Source organism: Equus caballus, chromosome 25 (genome assembly GCF_041296265.1).
Source record: "Equus caballus isolate H_3958 breed thoroughbred chromosome 25, TB-T2T, whole genome shotgun sequence".
In the NCBI taxonomy this organism is placed as follows: Eukaryota; Metazoa; Chordata; class Mammalia; order Perissodactyla; family Equidae; genus Equus; species Equus caballus.
The window spans coordinates 36,990,515-37,013,578 of NC_091708.1; the positions used below are offsets into that span (position 1 = coordinate 36,990,515).

Below are 23,064 nucleotides of genomic sequence, written 5' to 3' on the forward strand. Positions count from 1 at the left end.
AAAAATGAGTGATTAGAACAATGAAACAAAAACGGACACGCAACATACAAGCCCTATGTTGTATTATTAGAGCCCACAGATATAAAATTGCTCTGTCAAATGGCTCTAAAAGTTCATAAAAGCCTACTCTCGCTTTTTGTGATTATTTTATCACAGACTAGAGACGAGCACTCTGGACCGGCGCTGGTCTGCAGACCACACTTTGAGTAACGTGGCTCGAACACCACGTTTCTTCTCACCAGCTCTTTGAACAAGCTGTTCGCTTTGCCTGGAAGTTCCCTCTCCTGCCCTCTTTGCCTAATTCGTGCTCCTCCTTTAGAGCTCAGCTCAAACAAAACTTCCTCCTGGCAGACTTTCCCAATCCACATGCACTCCCAGACAAGGTCAGGGCCCCATCAGTAATGCTCTGGGCTTCTGTGTGTTACCGCCTGTTCTCTGGTCTGGACGCCTGGGTGTGACTCTGTGTTCCCTGACAGCCTGCGAAAGACGGTTCCGGCTTGCGTCTGTCTTGCTCACCACTGTCCTTAGTGCCTGGCCCAGAGCACATGTTTGCTGAGGCTGCAGGGGGCGGCAGGAGCAGATCATGGAGGGCTTGAATGCCAGACTCGGGAGATGAGAAGCCACACAGGGGAAGCTGGGAGCCATGTCGAGTTATCAAGCAGGGGAGAGACCCAATCAAAGCTTTGCTTCAGGAAGCCAGTTTTGGTGGCCGTAAAGGCAGCAGAGTGAATGAAGCTGGGAGGTTCCCGTTTAGTCCCCTGGAATAGTAGTCGTTATTGCTGATCTTCATGACGCCCTTGCTGTGATCACTCTGGGCTGAGCCCTGTCCAGACACGACTGCTCCTACCACCACCCTCTTGCCCCATTTCACAGAGAAGGAAGCTGAGGAACCTAAGACTCCATGTGCATGGTTCTCAAAAGGTGCTCCCCAGAGCCCTAGGGGTACTGTGCAGCCCCTCAGGGCCTGAGCACGGTTGTCGGGGAGCAGACAAGACTCGAGGCCCTACCCCTGCTCCCATCAGAGCCCTGCACTCCCTTTTTCTGTTTTAGAGATCAGAGTCTGCTCAGAGAAAAGCTCTCTGGCTTATGAACAGCTTGAACACTCCTGCGAGAGTGGGAGTCAAACTGTTTTGGAAACAGCTGGCCAGGGCCAAATGGGAGCACTGGCCTGCTCAGGCCCTGAGAAATGCCTCAGGGCTCGGAGCTGAGCCACCGGGAGGGTGGGCTGGATCTGCCCTTCCCGAGAAGCCAGGGGATGCTGATTTCCCAACCGGCCCCTTGGGCCAAGCTTCCCGTGATGCTCTCGTTGGCATCTTGGCCATCTGGAGGGCATTGTCACATCCTGATGAGATGTGACAGACGGGGGAAGGGGAGGGGCAGCTGCAGGGAAGAGCCAGGGCTGGGCAAGGGAGACCCAGCATCTGCCACTGACCTTTGTGCAAGCCCTGCCCCCTCTCCCGGCCTCAGTTTCCCCATCTGGACACAAGAAGGAGCAGTAAAGCATAATAGGAAAGAGGTTTGGTTTATACCAGTCTGGGTTCTGCTCCCAGCTCCACCATTTAACAGCTGGGTGGCCTTGGGCGAGTCACTTCACCTGTCTAAACTGCAGCTTCCCAGCCTGGAAGAGGAAGATAACAGTTGTCCAGACCGTGTCTTTGGCTGGGGCCCTAGAAGCAGACCCTGAGGCGGGTGACTCACATGCAGGTGATTTATTATGAAAGTGCTCCCGGGGGAACACTGGTACTGAAGTGGGAGAGGCAGGAAGGGAGGGCAGCCCAGCAGTGGTGTGGTCTCAGGCCCAGTGCCAGCCTCAGCCCCAGGGTACATTGGCATGTGAATGACAGCTCAGTTGTCCCCACTGGGGCTAGAGAGCTGGGCTGATAGATGCCCACCCCAGTCAGGCATTGTTGAAGAGCTGCGCCAGGAGGACGTACACCAGGGACTTTGGGGGGCAAAGCAGCTGTTTGAAGAGAGTGACAGGTGCAGGCTGTTAAAGGGAGGCATGTGGAAGCCAGGACGGGCACGAGAAACAGGAGGAGGGATCACTGGGGGTGGGAATGGAGCTCCTCTGGTGTCCACTACACACCTCGTGGGTCGTTGTGAGGATTAAGTGAAATGGCTTGTGAAAGGCCCTGGCACAGTGCCTGCCCCATGGTAAATGCTCAAAAGACAGAACCTGTTGCTTGTGATTATGAGCAGGCTGGGTCTGGCGGGCACTGAGGGCCCAAGCAGGCCATTCTGAGGCCCTGGGGTCCTGGGGTTCTGCCGTGGTAGGGTTCCTTTTGCACCCTCTGTGTCCAGCCCTGTGCTCTGCCCTTTCACTAACCATCCCCCTTCCCTGGGCAGCTGCAGTCCATGGTGGATCTCCTGGAGGGCACCTTGTATAGCATGGACCTGATGAAAGTGCACGCCTACGTCCACAAGGTGGCCTCCCAGATGAACACGCTGGAAGAGGTAAGGGCAGGGCTTGAGCCAGAGGCGGGGCGAGTGTAGTGCTGGAGGCCAAGGGCAGTGTCCGAAGGGGCCTGGGCAATTCTGTCCTGCCCCTGGTGGCTGTTGAAAGCTGGACTCCAGCAGGAGCTGGGAGAGGGAGATTCAGGCCACAGGGTTTAGACTTTGGGGAAGAGGTCTGACTCGGGCTTAAGGGCCTGCACGAAGCAGGAAGGCTGGGTGGAGAAACTGAGGCACCTGCTGGTTGTATGAAAAGAGTCTGGAGGGGGCTGGAACCCTCAGTTGACCAAGACCAGGACCCACACATTGCACAACTCTGGGGCCACTATTTTCATAAAATACCACATGAGTGGTGCCCCCTGGAGTGGTGCAGGACTGGCCAAGCCCACTGGGGCCAGGCTTGAGGCAGCATGACTGTCCCAGTGCCCCTCTGCAGGGGAGGCAGAGGTGCCGAGCATCTTCTCTTGGTCAAGACAAATGTGCTGGAGGGCTAGGTGGGTGGCTGGGACTGCCACCTGAGGACAGGGACAGCGTTGGGTGAGCGTGGGGGTCCAGGCTGCAGGTTTGAGGTTTGCATCTCTGTTGGCACAGCCTGGCCTCCGCCTGTTTCCTGCATCCGGTCCCTGCAGGGCTGCTGGGAGCCTGTAGACATGCAGCTGCCAGGAGCGGGCGTGGGGGCTTCCTTTCCCAGCTTCCTTTTTAGAGAGAGGGGGCACCTGGGCATCCTGTGCCCTGGGGGGGAGATTAACCCCTTACTATCCCCAAAGTTGGGCTCACAGTGGCTTTAATTATTCAAAAAGCATTTGGTGAGTATCTGCTGTGTGCCAGGCCCATGCCAGCGTGGGAAAAACATAACGGTTGCTGAGTTTCTCCTGTGCCCTGATATTTCCTCTGCGCCTGCTCTCCTGTCGCCAGCTCTGCAGTTGTCCTCCTTTGACCTTTCGTCTTGTCATCTCAGGAAATGTTAACTTGCTTCATGTAACTATGAGCCAGACAATCTGGAGGGTATGTCTGCGGGGCCTGGAACAAATCAGAAACGATTTCCGCAGCAACAAAGAAATGATTTTTTAATTATCTTCTGGTTTGCATTATCTGTGCTTTGCTTCTGTTCACTAAGTGATAACTCTATGAAAAAGAAAAGCTTTTTGCTAACCCTGGGAGAAGGTGAAGAGAGCAGCCTCACTCAGGGGAGCTGTCTCCCTCGGCCTGAGGGAGAAACATCCCAGGGGGTCAGGCAGCAAGTCGGGGTCCCACTCCCCTTGCTCTCCTCCCTTACACGAGTGGGACTCAACCAGGGGCAGTTGGCAATATCTGGAGACGTTTTTGGTTGTCACAGCTTGGGGGAGGAGGTGGTGGATGCTATTGGCTTCTTGTGGGTGGCGGCCAGGGATGCTGCTAAACATCCCACAGTGCACGGAGCAGCCCCCATGACACACAACCATCTGGCAAATGTCAGAGGTTGGAAAACTTGCCTTCCACAGTTTGACTTCTGTCTTCCCTGTGATCTAGTTTAGAATGCACTTTCTCATTTCTTAGTCTTTCTGGTCCCCACAGTAACCATGACATTTAGTTGTGATTATGATAAAGATCCTCATTTTACAGGCAGGGAAACTGAGGCTTAGAGAGGTGAAGTCACTAACTCAAGGTTACCCAGCCAGGAAGTAGAGAGTGAGGATTTGAACCCAGCTCTGTCCAACTCCTGCCTTGCTGCCTCTTGGTCCCTGAATCTGTTTACACCCAGGGCTGACTAGACATAAATCGCTTTTAGGTTATCTTCTCTGTAAAAATTTCTGCCCATGAATTTCTGAACTCAGAATTCCGATACTCCAGGGCTTCCCGGGGATGAGGCTCTTCCTGCTTGTGACTCTGGTCTCTCCTACTTCAGCTGAGAAGTGGACTCGGGCAGAGGAATTCACACACACCCCACACCTGCTGGGGCTCTGGGGACCTGGGGCTGATACCTGGTTTCCTGAGTCCTGCCCAGCGGCCAAGGCCAGCCTGGCCAACAGCCCAGCATGGGGATCCCTAGGGCAGGGATCCCCAGAGAGGAGCATGGTGGTTCTGAGCTATCCATCTGTTTCCAGCAGATTCCAGAATCCAGGTAGATCAGGGGGTAGCTGGGAGCTGCTAAAGCCAGGCAGGGCCCCCAGCAAGGGGGAGACAGGCGAAGCAGGAGAACAGGACTGGGAGTAACGGCTCAGTGCTGCCAGAGGAGCCAGCACTGCAGGGAGAGAAGTCAGAGACTTGGAGCCTGGGAGGGATCAGAGACTCAGCCATGGCAAAACGCCAGAGAGCTTTGTTGTTTGAGTATTCCACAAGAAGAAGGTATTTGTGTATTACTTGTGAAATTAAAAGGTAATTTTAAAGTAGCAAAAGATAGCAGCTTAAATGATGGATCCATAAGGGACTGGCTGAGTACCTTATGGCCTGTGCCTCCGGTGGCATACTATGTGGTCACTAAAAGGAATGGGGGGCATTGTATATACAGAGATGGAAGAGTTTGCAAAATAGGCTCATGTGAAAAAGCAAAGTGTTAAAAAAAAAAAAGAAAAAGAAACCCTAACAGTTGTCGGCACCGAGGAGCAAAGGTGGGAGGGAGACGTTTTTATACCCATTTGTATCTTTTTAATTTAGTACTTTGAACATATATATTTTTTCATTCATTCACTTTTTAAATAAACATTTAATAGAGTCTCTTAGCAGCATGCTTTATTCCACCGGTGCTCGCTGGTGCCGCCCCCATGCATACCCCTGGGCCCTGCTCAGGAGACCGGGCAGCAAAGCTTGATGGCAGAAGCTGGGGTGTCCCCCTCAGGCCAGGGGTGGGGGGTGGTCAGAGGAGGCCGGAAAGACTTCGGGTCCTGCCCCCACAGAGCATCAAGGCCAACCTGAGCCGGGAGAACGAGGTGGTGAGGGAGAGCATGCGCCACTTCAGTGAGCAGCTGAAGCACTACGAGAACCACTCAGCCATCATGATGAGCATCAAGAAGGAGCTGTCGAGCCTGGGCCTCCAGCTGCTGCAGAAGGATGCAGCCACAGCCCCCGCCGCTGGCCCAGCCACTGGCCCTGGTAGCAAGGCTCAGGTGAGGCCATGGCTCTGATGATGGGGCCAGAAGATGGGCGGGCTTGGGAGCACAGTGTGCTGGGACCTCAGCCCTGAGGGCCAGCTGAGTGGGAATTTGGGGCCATAGGACAAGGCTGAGGGCTGGCACAGTGGGAGAGTCCGTGGCAGGGCAGGGCCAGGGGTGCCTGCTGTGCTGTGAGCTGGGGCAGCCGAGCGGTCTGTTCCCTGAGCCAGGCATTTGACAGTATTCTCATTCCCGTTTCTAAACTAGTGGGGACGAGGTTGCAGAGATGACCTTCCCTGCTTGGCCCTGGGAGACCAAGTCGGGGGCAGTAAAACCACTCTGTCTTCTCTTGCTGGTGCTGGGCCCCTATGGGGCAGGTGGGCAATGCCTTGGGGACCCCTGCAGACTAATACCACTTCATCCAACCCAGCCTGGGGTGGAGAACTCCTACAGCCATCCCCAGTGTTCCACAGTCAAACTCAGAGCGCAGAGGGAGCAGGGGCACTGGGTTTTGTCACCAGGCAGAGCCACCCACGCATATAACACACCTTTGTCCACATTTGATAAGGGCCCTCCTCTAGACAGACAGCTTGCAGAAATTCTCCCTCTGGACAGATAAATCAGAAAGAAGAGCCCCCTTTGGGTGAACAGATTGTACACAGCTCCTTCCTATGATAGGCACACACCAGGGTGTGTGGCTTGGGAAATGGAGTACAGATTAGATTTCACCCTGTTTGTACCCCTTCGACAAGTGCCCCGCGTGCAGCACACAGCCTGCGCTACTCTCCACAGCAGCCTTGTTTTCCGTGAGCAGGGAAAAGGGAGCTGACGTTGTGGAACCTCTGCTCTCAACCTGACTTCCTCACAGACATTATATCACTTAATCCCATAACCACCGGAGAGGGATGATCATTGTCCGTGTGGCAGACGAGGAAACGTGATGGGAGGTCACATGGAGGGAGGGTGGCTGCACTGGGACTGGAACCCGGGCCTGTGTGACTGCCAAATCCATGTTCTTCCTCTCCACCTCTGGGCCTCCTGTGCTGACATTGTAATGATGGGGCCATTTGTGTCTGCAACTGGAACCACCTAGATGCTGATAAAGCATGGAGGAAGCCTGGTGCCTGGGCCCGGAGCTGGCTTCCTGCTTGTTCCGTGCCAGTTGCACAGGCGTGAATGAATCCTGTTTTGGCAACGGCACAGAAGGTCTAGATACTGTACTTGCTGTATCACCTCGAGATTCTGCCTAACAATGGGTGATGTCATATGCCCTGTGTTCTTGTGCCAAGCCAGCATCAGAAGCATTTAAAAGGAAGTAAAAATAACAAAATTCACAAAATGTTAAAAACTGCATGCCCCACGGGTTGGATGATCAGCCATCCCGGTTTGCCCCGGACTGAAGGGTTTCCCAGGATATAGGACTTTCAGTGCTGAAACTGGGAAAGTTCCCCCACCCTGGGATAAGTTGGCCACCCTGCCTAGGGGCCTGAGAACCTCTCCCCTGCCCATACACAAGACCAATGAGTGAGAGAGACAGGCATGGGAAGCTGACCTGGTAATCGGCTCCCTCCCCAGGGAGCTGACCATTATAGTCTGCCCCCAGCTGGGAGTGTGCAGGAGTTGGGAAACAGGACAGGAATCTAACCTATCAGGCTGGGCTTCAAGCCTGCAGAGGAGCTAGAGAGCTGAGTAGGGAAACCGAGGCACACCCCACTCATGGAGGTAGCCACTATGGGAGGAAAGCTGTGACTTCACGAGCATCTGGGCTGTCGGGTCTGGAGCAACATGACCACCTCCAGCCCCCACATGCTGAGCTTCCATGACCCCCTGCAACATCCCCTTTTACCATCCGCCAAGTCTGAGAACTCCCTTCTCTCCCAGGACACAGCTGGAGGGAAAGGCAAAGACACCAACAAATATGGCAGCATGCAGAAGAGCTTTGTAGACAGGGGCCTCCCAAAAGCTCCTAAGGAGAAGCTGCTGAAGGTGGAGAAGCTGAGGAAGGAAGGCAGCAAGAGCAGATTCCCCCAGCCCACAGGCAAGCCCCGGGCCCTGGCCCAGCAGCAGGCTGTGGTCCGAGGCATCACCTACTACAAGGCAGGCAGGAAGGAGGCGACCGAGGCCGTGGCTGGTGAGTTGAAGGGGGATTGGCTCCTTAGGGTGGGGGGGCTTGTTGATGGGTGGCCGCACCCCGAGGGTCCCCTGCAGGGATCTGAGATCTTCTCTACGGTCAGACTGCCCCAGACTTCAGCTCCACTGGTCACCTGTTGCAGCCTTTTGCAAATCCACACAATGGGCTAATACCCCCTCATGGGGTTGCAGGGGATGCAATGACATAACCAGCACAGAAGGCCACTCAGTTCCTTTCCAGTGTTTACAACTGTCTGCATCCTCACTGCACTTCTCCTTCTTCATTCGAAGATTTGCTAAAGGTCCACTGTGCACTTGCTGTATTTCCCAGAGATTCTGCCTAACGTGGAGCTCACAGCAGAGTGGGGAAAAAACATACCCAGGACCAGGCAGCTGCCCCGGGGGCGGAGTCGGGGTGGGGGGGAATGCAGGGGCCGAAGCCAGGCCAGCGTTCTGGGAAGTGACATGGAGCCTTTGAGGCACCTCTGGTTTCCAGACTGGCATTGGAATGGATGGCCTCTCCAGCAACCCCCACTTCTTATCTCCCCACAGAAGAGCCCACAGACTCCTGTATTTCTCCTGCAGCTCCCTGCCAGATCAGAGTGAAGGGCCACAAAGTAATTAACTGAGAAGAAAGAGACAGACGTTCTGAGAGTACCCACATTTCTGAGCCCTCCCCACTGGGTGGCTCCTGATTCCTCCTCTGAGACCCTCCATAGATAGATGCGTGCTCTCCTCCGATGTCCCGGAGAGCTCCCAAGCCCGTTCCCCATTCCTAGGTCCTGCTGACCGCCCCCTCCAGTGAGGCCTCTGCCCAGCCCATGTCCAAGGGGGCTGGGAGGTGGAACTGTGAGGGACCAGTCTGCTTCAAGAGCCCTTAGTTTCTTGCTCTCTCAGGGCTCAGGGGCCTCTTCCCCCAGCTCCTGGTGCCAGCTGCTGGCCCTGATCCCTGCCAGCTTAGCCTGGCTATAGCACAATGCCTCTGACCCCTGGCCAGGGCACTGCCCAAGAACAGCTGTGGGCATCTGACTCTCCAGCGAGGCCCGTGGGAACAAGCCCCTGCCCTGGCAGGCTGCCAAGGCCAGGGTTTTTTGAGGCCCCGTTAACCAGAGGGTCTGCCCCCATCCCACAAGGACCCAGGCTCCAGGGGCTACCCCACAGCAGGGCCTGGCTAAACCCCCGTGCAAGGAGGAAGCCCATCAGGGAGAGAAAGGAAGAAGCCAGATGACTGTCCTCAGTCCAGGGGCCTCAGCGCATCCCCAGGGGCCACACCATCACAATCACAACAGCACTGTGCCTTTGTCCCTGGCATCACCGTTTTCTGAGTACTTTCACACATGCTATCGCAGTTGATCGAGCCGAGGAAATGAGCTCAGGGAGCTGAAGGGACTGGCTCCAGATTTTGGAGCCAGTTGTGGCAGAGCAGGAGTGGAAACCAGGTGGGAGGGCTGCAGAGCCCGCCTCGGGTCCCTGCATGGCTCTGTCCCTGGAGCTGAGGAGTCTTTGTCCCCTGGCTGTGTGGCATTTGGTCTTCCTGCTTCCCCTACCCAGACCCCACCCAGACCCCATCCACCCCAGCCCAGAGATGTAGGATAACCCAGAGATGGCCACCAAACAACGTCCCACGGGAGCTGAAAAAGTTGTCCCGTCAGCAAAGCCCCCACCAGCAGGGACGAGGCAGGGGAGCAAGAAGCCTGAGAGAGGTTAGATGAGAGGGGACAGAGAGACAGACAGACCTGGGTCCAGAGGTGATGGGCAGCTGGCTGCACCTGCCCCTCCTGGCCTGAGGTGGCAGATCCTGGGTGAGAGAAACTAGAGCGTGAGCTGCAGCGGGGAGGACCAAGAGAAAGTCTGTAAAATGGGAGCAAGGGGTTGTGCCTCCTGGAATAGAATCCAGGAAGTGGAAGAATTGGTACAAAGTATTTGACACTTAGGAGGAAAAGGGGCCTCATTTTTGGCACCTCGTGTTTGTCGGGATCTGGGCAAATGTTTTGTATACATTTTCCTCTGATAACACAACCGGCTGATGCGGTGGGCCTTATGACTCTCAGTTCACAGAGGGGAAACTGAGGCCACTCAGCTGGGGAGCTTGGAGCCCGTCTTCTGACCATGAAGCCCTCCCTCCCTCCCACTTTTCGAGGCCTTTCACTCCCCAGGGCCCCCTTTCTTTCCCCCATGGCCCCAGAGTCAGGAGCCTGGGAGGGCCTGGGGAGGCCCCGGGCAGCAGAAGGTACCACTAGGATGTGAGCCCAGGTCTTCTCTCCGCAGACAATGCCCTCAAGGGCACTTCCTGGCTGGAGCAGCTGCCGCCCAGGGTGGAGGGCAGGCCATCTGAGCCCAACTCGGCAGAGCACGATGAGGCCAGGCCCAGGACCTCAGAGGGAGTGGACTTGGCCCCTGGCACCCCTGCTTCAGACCCCACCCCCACCCCGACTCCCACCACCACCACCAGCCCCATGTCCACCGAGCCACCTTCACGCCCAGAAGTCCCCAGCCAAGGTGAGTAAGCCACACTGGAGTCAGCAAACTGCAGCCCGCGGGTCAGACCCAACCTGTTTTTGTACAGCCCTGGAGCTAAGAATGGTTTTTACATTTTTAAAGGGTTGTAAATATATATATATACACTCACACACGGGACAGAAGTATGTGATCTGGAAAACCTAAAATATTTACTATCTGATCCTTTACAGAAAAAGTTTGATGACATTTACAGTGAAACAGGTAGTATTTTCAACAAATTCTTCTTAAAGCATGACCTAGAATCCCACCGTCAAATCTAGTAGCTATTTTCACTTCTTTCTTTCCTCTGTCCGACCTCTGGCCCTGTTTTTATGTCTGTGTTTGTAGTTTTGGCTTGCGTCTTTCAGTAGCTATCTTCCTCATTAAGTCATCGAGCCCAACCTTCCGGAAGGATCTTGGCTACCTGTGATAGCAAGCTTTGCAACCATTCCCTGCTTTGATCCGCATGCATTCCACTTCTAGGAATCTTTCCTAAAGGATCCATCAGCGAGTGGAGAACAGCTGCAGCTTAACTGGTTTCTTCACAGCCTATTTCTAATGTCAGAACCCTGGAAATAACCTAAAGGTCTAAAACCAAAGGGAACTGGTCAAATACATTCCAGGGCACAGCTGTCTGGTGGCGTGGCAGAACCTTGAAATCACATCATTAAAAGGCCACTTAATCATGTGAGAAATTGCTCAGTGGAGGGAGAAAACAGGATCCATATTCAGAAGAAGAAGAATCATGTTTTTAAAAAAGTATGTCTGCATGACTGTACATGCAAAGAAAAGGAAGGAAATACAGCATGTTTCAAAATTCTTTGGAAAATGGAATTTTGAATGATTTTTGTTTTTTCCATGCTCCTTTTATGAATGTTGTGTGTTTTCTATGATGGTCAGACATTGCTTTGATTATGAGGAAAGAAAAAAACAAGGCTGCAAACAACATCAGGAAGGAGTTAAGTCAGACCCAGAGAATGTTCCCAGGGTTATTGCTCTGGCTTGGGGCCTGTGAGTCTGCATACCAAATGCTGCTCCCCTCCCTCCCCACAGGCAGAGAGGCGAGCTGCGAGGGCACCCTCCGGGCCGTGGACCCCCCTGTGAGGCACCACAGCTACGGACGCCACGAGGGAGCCTGGATGAAGGACCCCGCTGCAAGGGATGACAGGATCTATGTCACCAACTACTACTACGGAAACAGCCTGGTAGAATTCCGCAACCTGGAAAACTTCAAGCAAGGTTGGGGACCCCGGAGATGGGAAGGGGGCAGGGTGGGGGCAGCCTGGGGAGGGTCCTCCGGGGAGACATGGCTCTCCTTTGCCTTGTGGTTTCCTGTGGTCCAGACTTCCCCAGTCAGTCTTGGCTCCGAATGGTTAGCCACCCCAAGGAGGGGATGCTGAGGGCACCCCCATGTGCGGGCCAGGACCTTGCCAGGAGCTGGAATACAGCAGCAAACAAGGATGGCCCTCATGAGTGTCTCTCCCTGTCAAGCCTTAGTTTCCACTCGTTGAGTCTTACTCTGTACTAATCGCCCGTGTGCGTCAGCTCATGGTATCTCACAACTCTCCAAGGTGGGGGTTATCACCCTGTTTTACAAGTGAGCAGGGCCCCAGGCTGCTCCTTCGAGGAGCTGCAGGTCTGGGCAAGGGCCAGGACGGGGCTTAGCACAGGGAAGGGCAGAATTTTGGTTATCAGACCTGGGGCATGATGGGGGAAGGGGTTGTTTAGACCTAACGTGCCCTCCAGAAACTCAGTCTCATGTGGGAGGCAAAGGCTTAGAGAAACTATCTCGGTATAGCATGAGAGGGAGAGCTCCAGGGGCTGTGGGAACTGAGCCTGGAGGTCAGGGAAGACTTCCCAGGGGAGGTGAGGCTGAGCTGTGCCCTGCAGGAAGAGCAGGAGTAAGCCTTGCGGAAGGGAAAGGGCAAAGTGTTCCAGACAGAAGGCCCAGCATGTGCGAAGGTCGGGCAATGAGAGGTAGCATGGTGGCCTAGAAGGGAGGGGAGGGGAGTGTAATGAGAGAGTAGGCTGAGGCAGATGAAAGAGTGTGGACTCACCCTGAGAGCTGTGGCGTCCCATGGGATGGCCTGGAACAGCTAGAGTCTTTCCACTGCCAGGTCAACATTGACCTGGTCCCTGTCTGGAGTGGCTCACGGGCTGGTGCAGAGGAACCCAGTGAAAAGCGCCAAGACAAAGGGTTACCAAAGGAGACCAGAGGAATGGCCCCTCACTCAAGCCGGGGGAGGTCAGGGAAGGCTTCCTGGAGGAGGGAACATTGGCCAAGGGTTCTGAAAGATAAGGAGGCATTCCCCAGGCAGATAGGATGGGGAATGGCAGTCCAGATAGAAGGAACAGCATAGGCAAAGGCCCTGAGACAAAGAACAGGAGCTGGCATCAGCCTGTGGCTAAATCTTGACTGTGCCATTTTCATAACTGGGTGACCTTCAACCCTCTGAGCCTGTTTCTCCCTCAGCAAATGGGATGATAAGGTACCTCCTTCCTGATGTGACATGATGGGCACAGCTCCAGGCCCATGGGACACTTAGTATCCATTGCTTGCTGGGCCACTGGAGAGCCCGGGACCGCCTCACTGGTCCCTGGGGCGGGCTGGGGTTTGACAGGAGGCTCCGGTGTGACCCTCCGTCCTCCGCCCGCAGGCCGCTGGAGTAACATGTACAAGCTGCCCTACAACTGGATCGGCACGGGCCACGTGGTGTACCAAGGTGCCTTCTACTACAACCGCGCCTTCACCAAGAACATCATCAAGTACGACCTGCGCCAGCGCTTCGTGGCGTCCTGGGCGCTGCTGCCCGATGTGGTATACGAGGATACCACGCCCTGGAAGTGGCGCGGCCACTCGGACATCGACTTCGCCGTGGACGAGAGCGGCCTGTGGGTCATCTACCCTGCCGTGGACGACCGCGACGAGGCCCAGCCCGAGGTGATTGTGCTGAGCCGCCTGGACCCCGGCGACCTGTCCGTGCACCGCGAGACCACATGGAAGACGCGGCTGCGCCGGAACTCCTATGGGAACTGCTTCCTGGTGTGCGGCATCCTGTACGCCGTGGACACCTACAACCAGCGGGAAGGCCAGGTGGCCTACGCCTTCGACACCCACACGGGCACCGACGCCCGCCCGCAGCTGCCCTTCCTCAACGAGCACGCCTACACCACCCAGATTGACTACAACCCCAAGGAGCGCGTGCTGTACGCCTGGGACAATGGCCACCAGCTCACCTACACCCTCCACTTCGTGGTCTGAGCGGGACCTGTGCTCAAGGAGAGGAGTGGCAGTGGGCACGGGGGCTCCTCACAGCTCCTGGAAGGGACTCCGTCAGCAGATATTTATTGGGGGCCAGGCCCAGAGCTGGGTGCTAGGCATGTGCCCGCCAGGATCGAGCTTTCTTAGCACCCGGGGGAATAATTGCTTCCACTTGCAGAGCACTGTGCCAAGAGCTTCACGTGCACTAACCACTTAATCCTCCCGACACCACCCTTGGAGGTAGAGATAGTTAAGCCCATTTAACAGACGAGGAGACTGAGGCTCAGAGAGACGATATCCCTTGCCCAAATAGTCTTTTTGGATCAGGCAGGCCACGCTGTCCCACAGCCCCATTTTACACATGAGAAGACTGGTCCATGCTCTCCCCTCTCCCCTTGATTCTCTTGTTCTTTCAACTCTGTCTCCCTTCCCGGGGCTACTCAAAACTCGAAGCCTTCAGGACCAGTGCACGCCCAGCTCTGCACACCACTCCAGGCCCCTGTTCTGGCTGAGCTGTCGGTGGCCCTGGACTTTGGGCCCCTTGATTAATGTCCCTGCTCCTTGCCTTTGGCCAGCACCCCCCCGCCCCACCCCACCTGCTGTCAGACCACATTCCAAACCTCCACGGTCACCCAGCCACTGAGCAGAAACCACACCCTGAGAAAAAATACCGGCCCCTGTTCCAAGGCCCCCTCCCTCTGTGCTCATTTGTATTTTTTCTTGTTCTTCATCAGTGCTGTCATCTGTTTCTGCAGCAGCAGCTGAGAGGGCTGTGGGCAGCTGCCTGCCAGCAGCAGCTCTGCCAGGGTGGGGAGCTGGGCCAGGCCCTGAGGCTCCCTCTCCACCCAGGAGTGCTGGCTTTGGCCACATACCCAGGCTGTGGGACCTCTCCCCAGTCCCCCCCTTCCAGAGCCTTTGGGCCTGGGGTCCACCTTGTCCTTTCTCTCTGGGCCTTTAAACCCACAGCCTCTACACACTCAGGGATACTTTCAGATCTGCTATGAGCAAGACCCTAGGCCCAAGGCCACGGTGCCTCCAGGAGGAAACAGGTTCCCTCTTCCTTGTCAGTCATGGCCTGGTTGTTTGGTGGGATGGCCCAGCAGCCTGGGGGGCTGGGGATGGCTGAGATCTGAGCAGTCAGGTCCAAGAGAAGCACTGGACCTTCTGGTTGCAGAGAAGAGCCGGAGGGTGGAAGCTGGGAGGGAAGGAGTGGACTGGGCTTTTCCTGGCTTTGGCGATATTGGTCCAGGGCTGCCCCGAGTCCAGGACTTGGGGCTGAGGATGCACAAGTGGACCAGCTCACCTGTTGCTGCTGATGGCTCCCCAGAGCCTCAGCCCCGGGCAGCATGGAGGACAAGACCTTCAAGCCTGCCCTTATCTGCTTTGAATGGTATTTTTAGAGCTGGAAAGTTCTCCAGTCCAACCCCCTATATCACCAAAGGAGAAATAGGCCCAGAGAGGTTGAGAGGGTGGCTCGGGGCCACACTGGGAAGAGGACACAGCTGGTCTCCTTCCAGAAGGGCTTCCTCTGTATCCTTTATTCTCCCAGCTTAGAGGCAGCTCTGCCTACGAAGGCAATAGCTACCCAGCACCCAAGCCATCCCAGCACCTTTGAAGGGTGTTTACTGCTGACCCCTACAACCCTGGCCGTCGCTCCCCTCGTCCTGCCCCCTTGCCCGCTCCAGGGATTTCTGTGTATTTGAACACCAAGCTGCACACCCGAGACGGTGAGGAAATGCGTTTTGTGCAGAATCCATTCTTTCAGTCATTGTCAGGTGATGTTTTCTTTAAGCTGTAACTCATCCCTGAAACAGAGGGGAATGATGACACCCACCCAAGGCAGGCCTGACTCATCGCGGCGGACACGTCCAGCCTCCCCCGCCCAGCCAACGGCCGCAGGCTCCACTCGCAGCCTCTTCAGGGGGCTCGAGGCCCCGCGTTTCCCTAGGCCTTGGGTGTGGGTCTTACAAGACTGTCTTTCGTGACATCACGGCCCAACCATGTGAGGAGCATTCAGGCCCCTCTTTCTCCCCGAGTTTGAGAAAAGGGAAAGTTCGTATGGGCTGACTTTGAAAAAGGACGAACAAAATTGGTTTTCGGGGGTGGGGGGGAATGATGCTGCCTGCAGTCCCCAAACATTTGCTAAGCCCTTTCTGTTTTCAGGCCCTTGTATGTGGGTTATGCGGTAGGTCTGGTATTTTCCTCATTTTACAGAGAGTCAAAGTAGGACCCAGAGAAGTTAAGTCACCTGTCACGTAGGAAGTTAAGCTTAGGTTAAGCCGTGTTTCAGAATCAGGTAGCGTTACCGTTGCTGTGGGTCGAGCACCGAGAGGGGCTAAGCGTGCCACGTGCGTATCCGTGCATCTTCCCAACGGTGGCAGGTATCTACTCTGTGCCCATTTTACAGATGAGGACACTGAGGTAAAGGGTCTTACCCAAGGTCACAGCAGCTTTGTCTGTGGCAGCGTCGGGGTGTCAGGGCCGCTCAGGACGTATTCTTTGCCAGCTGTGTGCTGCTCCTGTGGCCCCAGAAACGGTGGCTGTTGCTTTTTATCCAGTGTGGCCAGGCCACAGACTGCGTCTATGTAGGAGACCCACAAAGGAAGTGGGGTCAGCTTGGAAAGACCTTGACTGCAAGGCCGAGGGGTGACCGCCTCCAGTCACATTTGGAACAAAGTCGTGTTTAAATTAACAGAAAAAAGAAAATTCTTAGATAATTGGATTTCGTCCTGTCAGTGGAAGGGTTTTTGTTTTGGGGGAGCTGAAGCCAGCCCACAGCTGCAAACCTGGGAGCCCCAAAGGAGACCTGACCCCCATCAGCTCGTTTTTACCTACTGTGGGCTTTATCATGTTGGCAACAGGTCCTTCCAACCAGGGTGGGCCTGGACCGGGAGGGCCGCGTGTCCTACCAACCCCAGCTGACAAGGCACAGGCAGCTGTCCGTGGTGTTTCTGAACAATGTGACACATGGAGAGGCTTCAGCTGCCACCTCAATTCCTCCCTAGAGATTTCCAGGTCTTCCATTTAATCTGCTCTGTCTGTGGCATCTGCTTTGGGGTCAGCCCTAAAGGTGAGGCTGGGGATTTCCTGGGAATGATCTGAGGACTCCTGAAAGCCCACATGTCCCAAAGCATCTTTTCCTCTGTGACGGCATTGGAAACCACTCTGGTGACGGGAGGACACAGCCCCGGATGGCTGTCCAGGAGCCCTGGGTAGGAGTTAGGGAGCCCTGGGTAGGAGTTAAGGAGTCCGGGTTTGGAATTTGGCTCCCCCTCTCACATACTGCGTGCTTGGGCAGGGTAGGGACTGACAGAAGGGACAGATGTCAACTCCCTCTTGTGGCTGGGGACCTGCAGCTTAGGACAAACAGCAGCTGAGGGCCTAAGCAGCACCCTCCTAGAGCTAGAAGGCACCTTTGCATACATTATCACTAATCCACCCAGGAACCCCCAAGGTCAGCATTATTTTTCCCGATTACAGGCAATGAACCTCAAGTTCTGAGAGGTTAAGCAACCTGCTCAGGGTCACGCATCTAACAAGTAGTAGAGTCAAGATTTGAACCAGATCTGTTTTTATACCAAAGCCTTAAACTAACTGTTATTAGGAATCTTGTAACCAGTCATGTTTTCTTCTTTGCTTTGGCTGCCGGGAAGCTCAATGTCAAATTTGAGATAATTTTTAACAATTGTACTGAGTCTCCTACTGGACTCTGGCTTCGTTCTAGCTTTCTGCTTTTACTTTTACCCTGATCTCTTTATTTTTATTCTACTGTATTTTATCTATTTTTGTAAGTTGCCACAATACCTTTTTTTGCAGTGAGGTAACATATACCTAAATAAATACATGATCAAAAGCTTGATTTGAAAGTCTTGACTAAATGCTCTGGTCTGCATCCTTATCATAACAAGGCATTTAATAACTTTAAAAAAAATACTCAGTTTGTTATGAAAATTGGCCTTGTCATTCTGCTGTTGCTGGAAACTGACGTGAATAACGAACTAGGGCAGAAGAATCCATCTCAGGCTGAAAACCAGGCCCCTCCTGGTGGAGAGGAGAAGCCAGTCATTCCGGACGGTGTTCAGGCCCTGTCCCCACCTCCTTGTGTCGGCTGCAGAGAGAGAATCGCTGCTTACACTCGCTCCTGGATCAGAGAATGGGGCTGAGGGAGAGGCAAGAACAAAAAGAAACACACACCTGGGAAAGAGAGAGTACCATGAATCAGGGAGGGGTCCCTGAGCGTCACTCGGTCCCTGTTTCCCAAACTCAAGTCATTCCCATAAGAGTCTTCTTCACGATTTTGGCCACCTCCCTTTGCCATCGTCACCAGGGTTTACTATTTCTCTTTCAGATGATCTCATTCTTTTTACTAAAATAGTTTTATTTCAAAGGGAAGCTTTATAAGCTGTTAGCAAAGACAAAAACAAATTTTTTTAAAGGCAGAATATTACAGTAGTCAAAAGAAAGCCAGTGACCACAAATATAAGGTGACCCTGAAAACGAGCAACACTGTTGCTCTCCAGCCGGAACCGTGCCTGTGATCCCGGCCCAACCGCTCTTGGTGTAAAAAGGAAGACTAGCAAGTGTTCAGGGGACCTAAAGGGTGAACCAGCAGCAAGTGGACGTTGCTTTGATGTAATCAGAGGAATGGGATTGGAAGGGAATAGCTTCTGCCGTGTGACTCGATGGCCTTTCATCTGGTGGCTTAGGTACCTCCAAGGAGCTCTCAAACCACTGGTGGGCCTAAAACCATTTAGGTTTAGACAAGCGTCCCCAAACACACACACACATATGCGCGCGCGCGCTCATTCAGCCAGGCCTTCCCTCCCCAGCCTCCCCCAGCTGCAGGCCAGCCTTCGCAGAGCCCCTGCCCCTCCTGGAAGCTGGGCACTGTCCCTGAGGCCCATGGCAATGACAAGGGTCCCATTCCCCCACAGGACAGACCAGCCAGAAGCACAGCGCCACTCCTGCCAGGACAGAGGCTGATGGGGCCGTGTCCCTCTCACCATGCAGACCCCACTGGGCTGACCCTAGTCCCAAGCAGGCCGAACATGGCTGGGCTTTGGGAAATCTGGACCATGGCCTCTTTGCTCAGGCTCTTCACCAGCCCCAGTCCCACCTGTTCGCCACTGCCCCATCATCCCTGGCCTCTGCGTCAGCTGTTCCCTCTGCCTGGTACACAGGTACCTGCACCTGTGCACGGCTGCCTCCCTCTGGTCCTTCAGGTCTCAGCTGAAATGTCACCTCCCCAGGGAAGCTGTCCCTCAAGGGTCTGTCTCCCCTCACTGGGATCTGCGCTCCATGAAAGCAGAGCTTGTCCCCCACCATGTCGTCAGCACCCAGGAGACCCCCAACAAATGTCTGCGAACAACCGAGAGATCTGTGTCAGACCCTTAGGCAAGTCCGTACACAGTCTGCTGAGCAAGCCAGCTTTGGCTCCGAGGTCGTGGCTGCTGAGTGCGCCACACTTCTTTCATTTCCTCATGCAGCATATTTGTTGAGGCCATCGTAAGTCAGATTTCACGCAGAAATTTCCAGAATGCAATCTCGGATCATTAAGATTGGAGAGCAGATGGGATATTTCCAGCAACTCTCTCCGTCCTGCAGTTCTATGAAAATGAGAAAACTTGTCTTCAGGCAAAAATACCTGCCTGAACGCTACCCCAGGTCTGCAACCAGGGACCGAGCGGCAAAGAAAGCTGCGGCATTTCTCCTGACTGTGGCGATAATGCTTACACGCTAGACAGGACAGACATGCAGTTGGTACCCCAACTCGGTGCTGAAGGCAGCTCAGTGGCCAGCAGAGGCCAGAGGCTGAGAGTTCAGTGGACTCGGGGGCTGGACTGACTTATCTCTGACTCTTACTGGCTGGTTTACAGCATCACCAGCCAGAGGGAGCAGTGGCAAGGCCCGTGCGACTTCGTAAGCCCTGAGCAAGATGCCCAGCACACGGTGGCGGTCAGGAAGTGGTGGCTACTGCTGCCCTTGTGCTCAGTTAATGCCCTGCTCAGACAATCGGCCAGCAATGCTGGCAGGTGTGTGTTGTACACTGTGGGCATCCAACGTGATTGACCCCTGTGTGCTGGCCTCAGGGGCACTGAGCTGAGTGAGTATCATTCGTACGCTTGAGAGCTTGCTGGAAAGTGGGAAGCCAGATACGACCACACGGTGTTCTTGGCTCCAAGAGCCCAAAGGGGCGCCCTGTACCTGGCTAAGGAGTATGGGCCACAGGAGTCACCCGAGCCACAGAGGGGCCGATACCTCCCAAACTGCCCCCACGTCAGAGCAAAGAGGCTCCTCTGGTCACCTCTATGACATGATCCTTGACAGGGACCTCTCTCTGCCCTTTGGACTTTCTCCCTGGGACTTCAAGCCCCAAAACTCTCCCCTTGGCTGGGGTGGGAAAGGAAGAAATAATAATTACTACCCATAGGCACTACAATATCCCAGTGTGTGCTCTGTGCCAGGGGTGGTGCTGAGTCTTTATGGCATTAGCTCATTGAATCTTCCCAGTAACCCCATGAAATAGGCATTGTCGCTGCCCACATTTCACAAATGGGGAAACTGAGGCACAGACTGCTCTGTCATGTGTTCAAGGTCATAGAGCCGAGCTGGCGGTGGCTGAGTGCAGGGCACTCTCTCAAAACACCGCACTGGTGGTTCTCAAACCCAGCTCCCGACAGAACCACTGGGGAGTTTTAAAAGGTGTCCACGTCCAGGCGTCACCCTAGACTGATAGACGACCGACTCTGGGGGCAAGGACTGAGAGTTGGTGTGGTTTAAGTTTCCCAGGAGAATGTGCTATGCCTGCTGGGTTGAGGTGCTCGGAAGGAGCACCCCAGGCATGATGGGGCATCTCTCAGATGCCAGGCTGCACCCAGGAAACATCCTCCGCCCTGGCTGTCCCAGAACAAGAAGCAGAGAGAACAGGCCTTAGCTGGCGTGTCGGCCATTTCTCCCCAATGGGGCGCTGCGGGTGGGGGTGGGGTTCCCAGGGCACAGAGCACAAAGGCTCCCTCGGCCCCCCAGTGGTGCCCAGACGCTACCCCGCCCACCGGCCCAGTCTGAACTCTGCCCACATCTGGGCTCAGCCCTCGACCCCCCCACATTCCAACAGGGATCCCATGAGGCAGGAACAGACAGGGCATTCAGGATGCTCGCCTGCCAGGGGGGATGAATTATTACCGAGAATTATCTGCCACGAGCACGGGGTGGCATTTCACGCGCCAAAGGTTGGCTGGCCCCGCCCTGGCCCTGGTGGCTTGGCTCCGGGGCCCTCATTCCAACTGTGCAAGGACAGAAACTTTATTCTCTTCCACAGCAAGAGGCCCCACCCCTCACCATCTGTGCAGCACCCCCTCAGCCATCCGCCCACCCCCCAGGGGCCAGAGCCTTCCTTCTCCACGGCTCAGCACGGAGCGGATTAGATAAGGTGCTTCCAAAGTCAAGTTTCCCAGGTCTTTTTAAGCCGGGGATTTTATTGACAGGGAGAGTCACTGTTACCAAGATGTCGGCCTCAACCTGTTCTGGCGTTTCTGCGTGGGGCTCTGACAGATGCAAACAGCTGCTGCAGCTGGGATAAGCTTCCTGTGGAGGGATCCAGGGCTTTCGGAGCCAGACAGCCCTCAGTTTGAATCCCGGTTCTGCCGCCTACCACCTGTGAACTCGGGCACTCGACGTGGAGTCTCTAATCTCAGTTTCCTCCTCTATAAAACAGGGATGACATTCCGCGACCTTCCAGGAATGTTGTGAGGTTGAACTGAGATAATGGACGTCAATAAGGTCTAAGCGGGAACATGGAGGACATGGAGCAGGATGAGGCAGGACGCTCGATAACCGACCTCAAAGGCTGACTTAGGGCCTTGCCCTCCATCCCACCCCCAGAGCCTCAGGGTGGGGCTGATCCAAAGTGAATTGTCAGCAAACGCAAGCGTATCCTCAAAACTGATGACTGTCCTGGCCTTATATAACAAAGAGCAGGGAGGGCAAATGTGTCTCATCCAGTGTGCCTACTCAATTGATTGGTAGTGGCTGTCTAGGACACTGAGCGATTAGCAATGTCTTCCTTGGGAACAAGAAGTCAGAGTGGTGGAATGTATGCTACCTTTTGCCATTTCTGTTAGAAAGCAAGGTCTAAATAATACTCCTTCCTCTAGTTTTTGCTGGATTTGTGTGACAGGCTCCACACTGATCTGCTGCTTGTCTCTTCCCCCCTCTGATCCTCATCTTCAGCTGCTAGAGGGAATTTTCTAAAATGGAAGTCTGACCATCTCACCCTGTCACCCATCACTGGCCCATGGCTTCTCCCATTGGTCTGAGGATCAAACCACGCTCCCAGGGGTGACATTCAAGGCCTCCACTCACCATCCCTGTCTCCCCAACGGCCACTCACTTCCAAGTATCCCAACCTCAAGCCCTACAGCCCTGAGGACCTTCATGGGCTGCAATGTGAGGATTCAAGGCAGCTCAGAAAGTCCAGCTTAAAACCCTGTGCCCAGACTCACAAGATCAGATCCAGATCAGAGGGGCGGCCCAGAGACCTCACGGCATCAGCCGCGGGTGAGTTTAACAAACTGAAGGGAACCGGGAAACTTCCAGCCAGCTGAAGTGTGCTTGAGCAAAGCTGTCATCCCGCTCCCTGCTAACCACACTGATGGGATTGGTCTGAGTTGCCCTGTGGAGGAGAATTTTACCCTCTCTCTCCTGAGCACCCATTCCAAGACAATCCCCTCGCCAGCAAGACACGGGTGGAGGCTTCCAGGCGCTGTGTGTCCAAAGCTTTCTTGTCCAGAGTCCAGACAGGCAAGATGTCCCTGCGCGCCCAGAGGCCAGGGGAGTGCCTCCATTCCCGCTCAGTCCCAGCTCTTGCTATTCCCCTGGTGGCAATCAGATACTTCAGTCTTTCAATTTCACAGACTCCTTCCCTGAGCTCCTGCTCTCGCCAGACTCGGGGGAGAGTCTGCACATCCAGAGATGGCACAGTGTTCAATGGATGCTGTCATCTCACCTGACGGCAAGGGTGGATATTCCAGAAGCACAACCTGCCCAATGCAGCTGGGGAATGAGGCCCTCACAAAGAAATCTGAGTCCATTTCTGAAAGATTGGGCCGGTGACTGAAACCACTAAGGCAGAGTCTAGGCTTGCTGAGGAGGCAACCACACGAATGAGTTCCTTGAGGGGAAATAGCTTCTTTAAAGAAAAGTATCCAAACAGGTTTTTTTTCTTTCTTTTCTATGTTTACCTTTTTGCTTTGAAATAGTGTCAAAGTATCTAGAAAAGTTACAAGAGCAGCACAAAGGATTCCCACATACACTTCCCCTACATTCACTGATCATTTGCATTTTGTCCCTTTGCTTTCTCACTCTCTCTCTATGTGCATCTTTCTTCAGAACCGTTGGAGGGAGAGCCCCTTGTATATATACATACCCTATATATACACATATATATATGCTAAATATTCCAGCATATACTTCCTAAGGACACCCACATAACCACAGTCTAACAAACAAAATCAGAAGATTTAATATTGACTTGATATTATATCTAATCCACAGTTCTTATCCAAATTTGACAGACCGTCCCAATAAGGCCCTTTAAAGTAATTTTTTTCTAGCTCGGGATCCAATCCAGAATAACATGCCACATTTAATTGTCAG

General features: G+C 54.4%; 1 protein-coding gene across 5 annotated transcripts in view; it reads left to right on the top strand.

The window, feature by feature from the left end:
• OLFML2A (olfactomedin like 2A) overlaps positions 1-17,263 on the top strand; it is a 28,972-nt gene extending 11,709 nt beyond the window's left edge. For 4 of the 5 annotated variants that reach the window (XM_023628843.2, XM_023628845.2, XM_023628844.2 and 1 more), the window contains exons 3-8: positions 2,347-2,454; positions 5,325-5,534; positions 7,401-7,650; positions 9,918-10,148; positions 11,202-11,387; positions 12,806-17,263. In XM_023628843.2, coding sequence (XP_023484611.2) covers positions 2,347-2,454; positions 5,325-5,534; positions 7,401-7,650; positions 9,918-10,148; positions 11,202-11,387; positions 12,806-13,410 — 1,590 coding nt within the window. In that variant the 3' untranslated portion in view covers positions 13,411-17,263. Of the gene's footprint in view, positions 1-2,346; positions 2,455-4,336; positions 4,553-5,324; positions 5,535-7,400; positions 7,651-9,917; positions 10,149-11,201; positions 11,388-12,805 lie in introns of those variants that run through there. The other variant, XM_070251768.1, reaches the window with a different exon arrangement.
• The last annotated feature ends 5,801 nt before the right edge of the window (positions 17,264-23,064 follow it).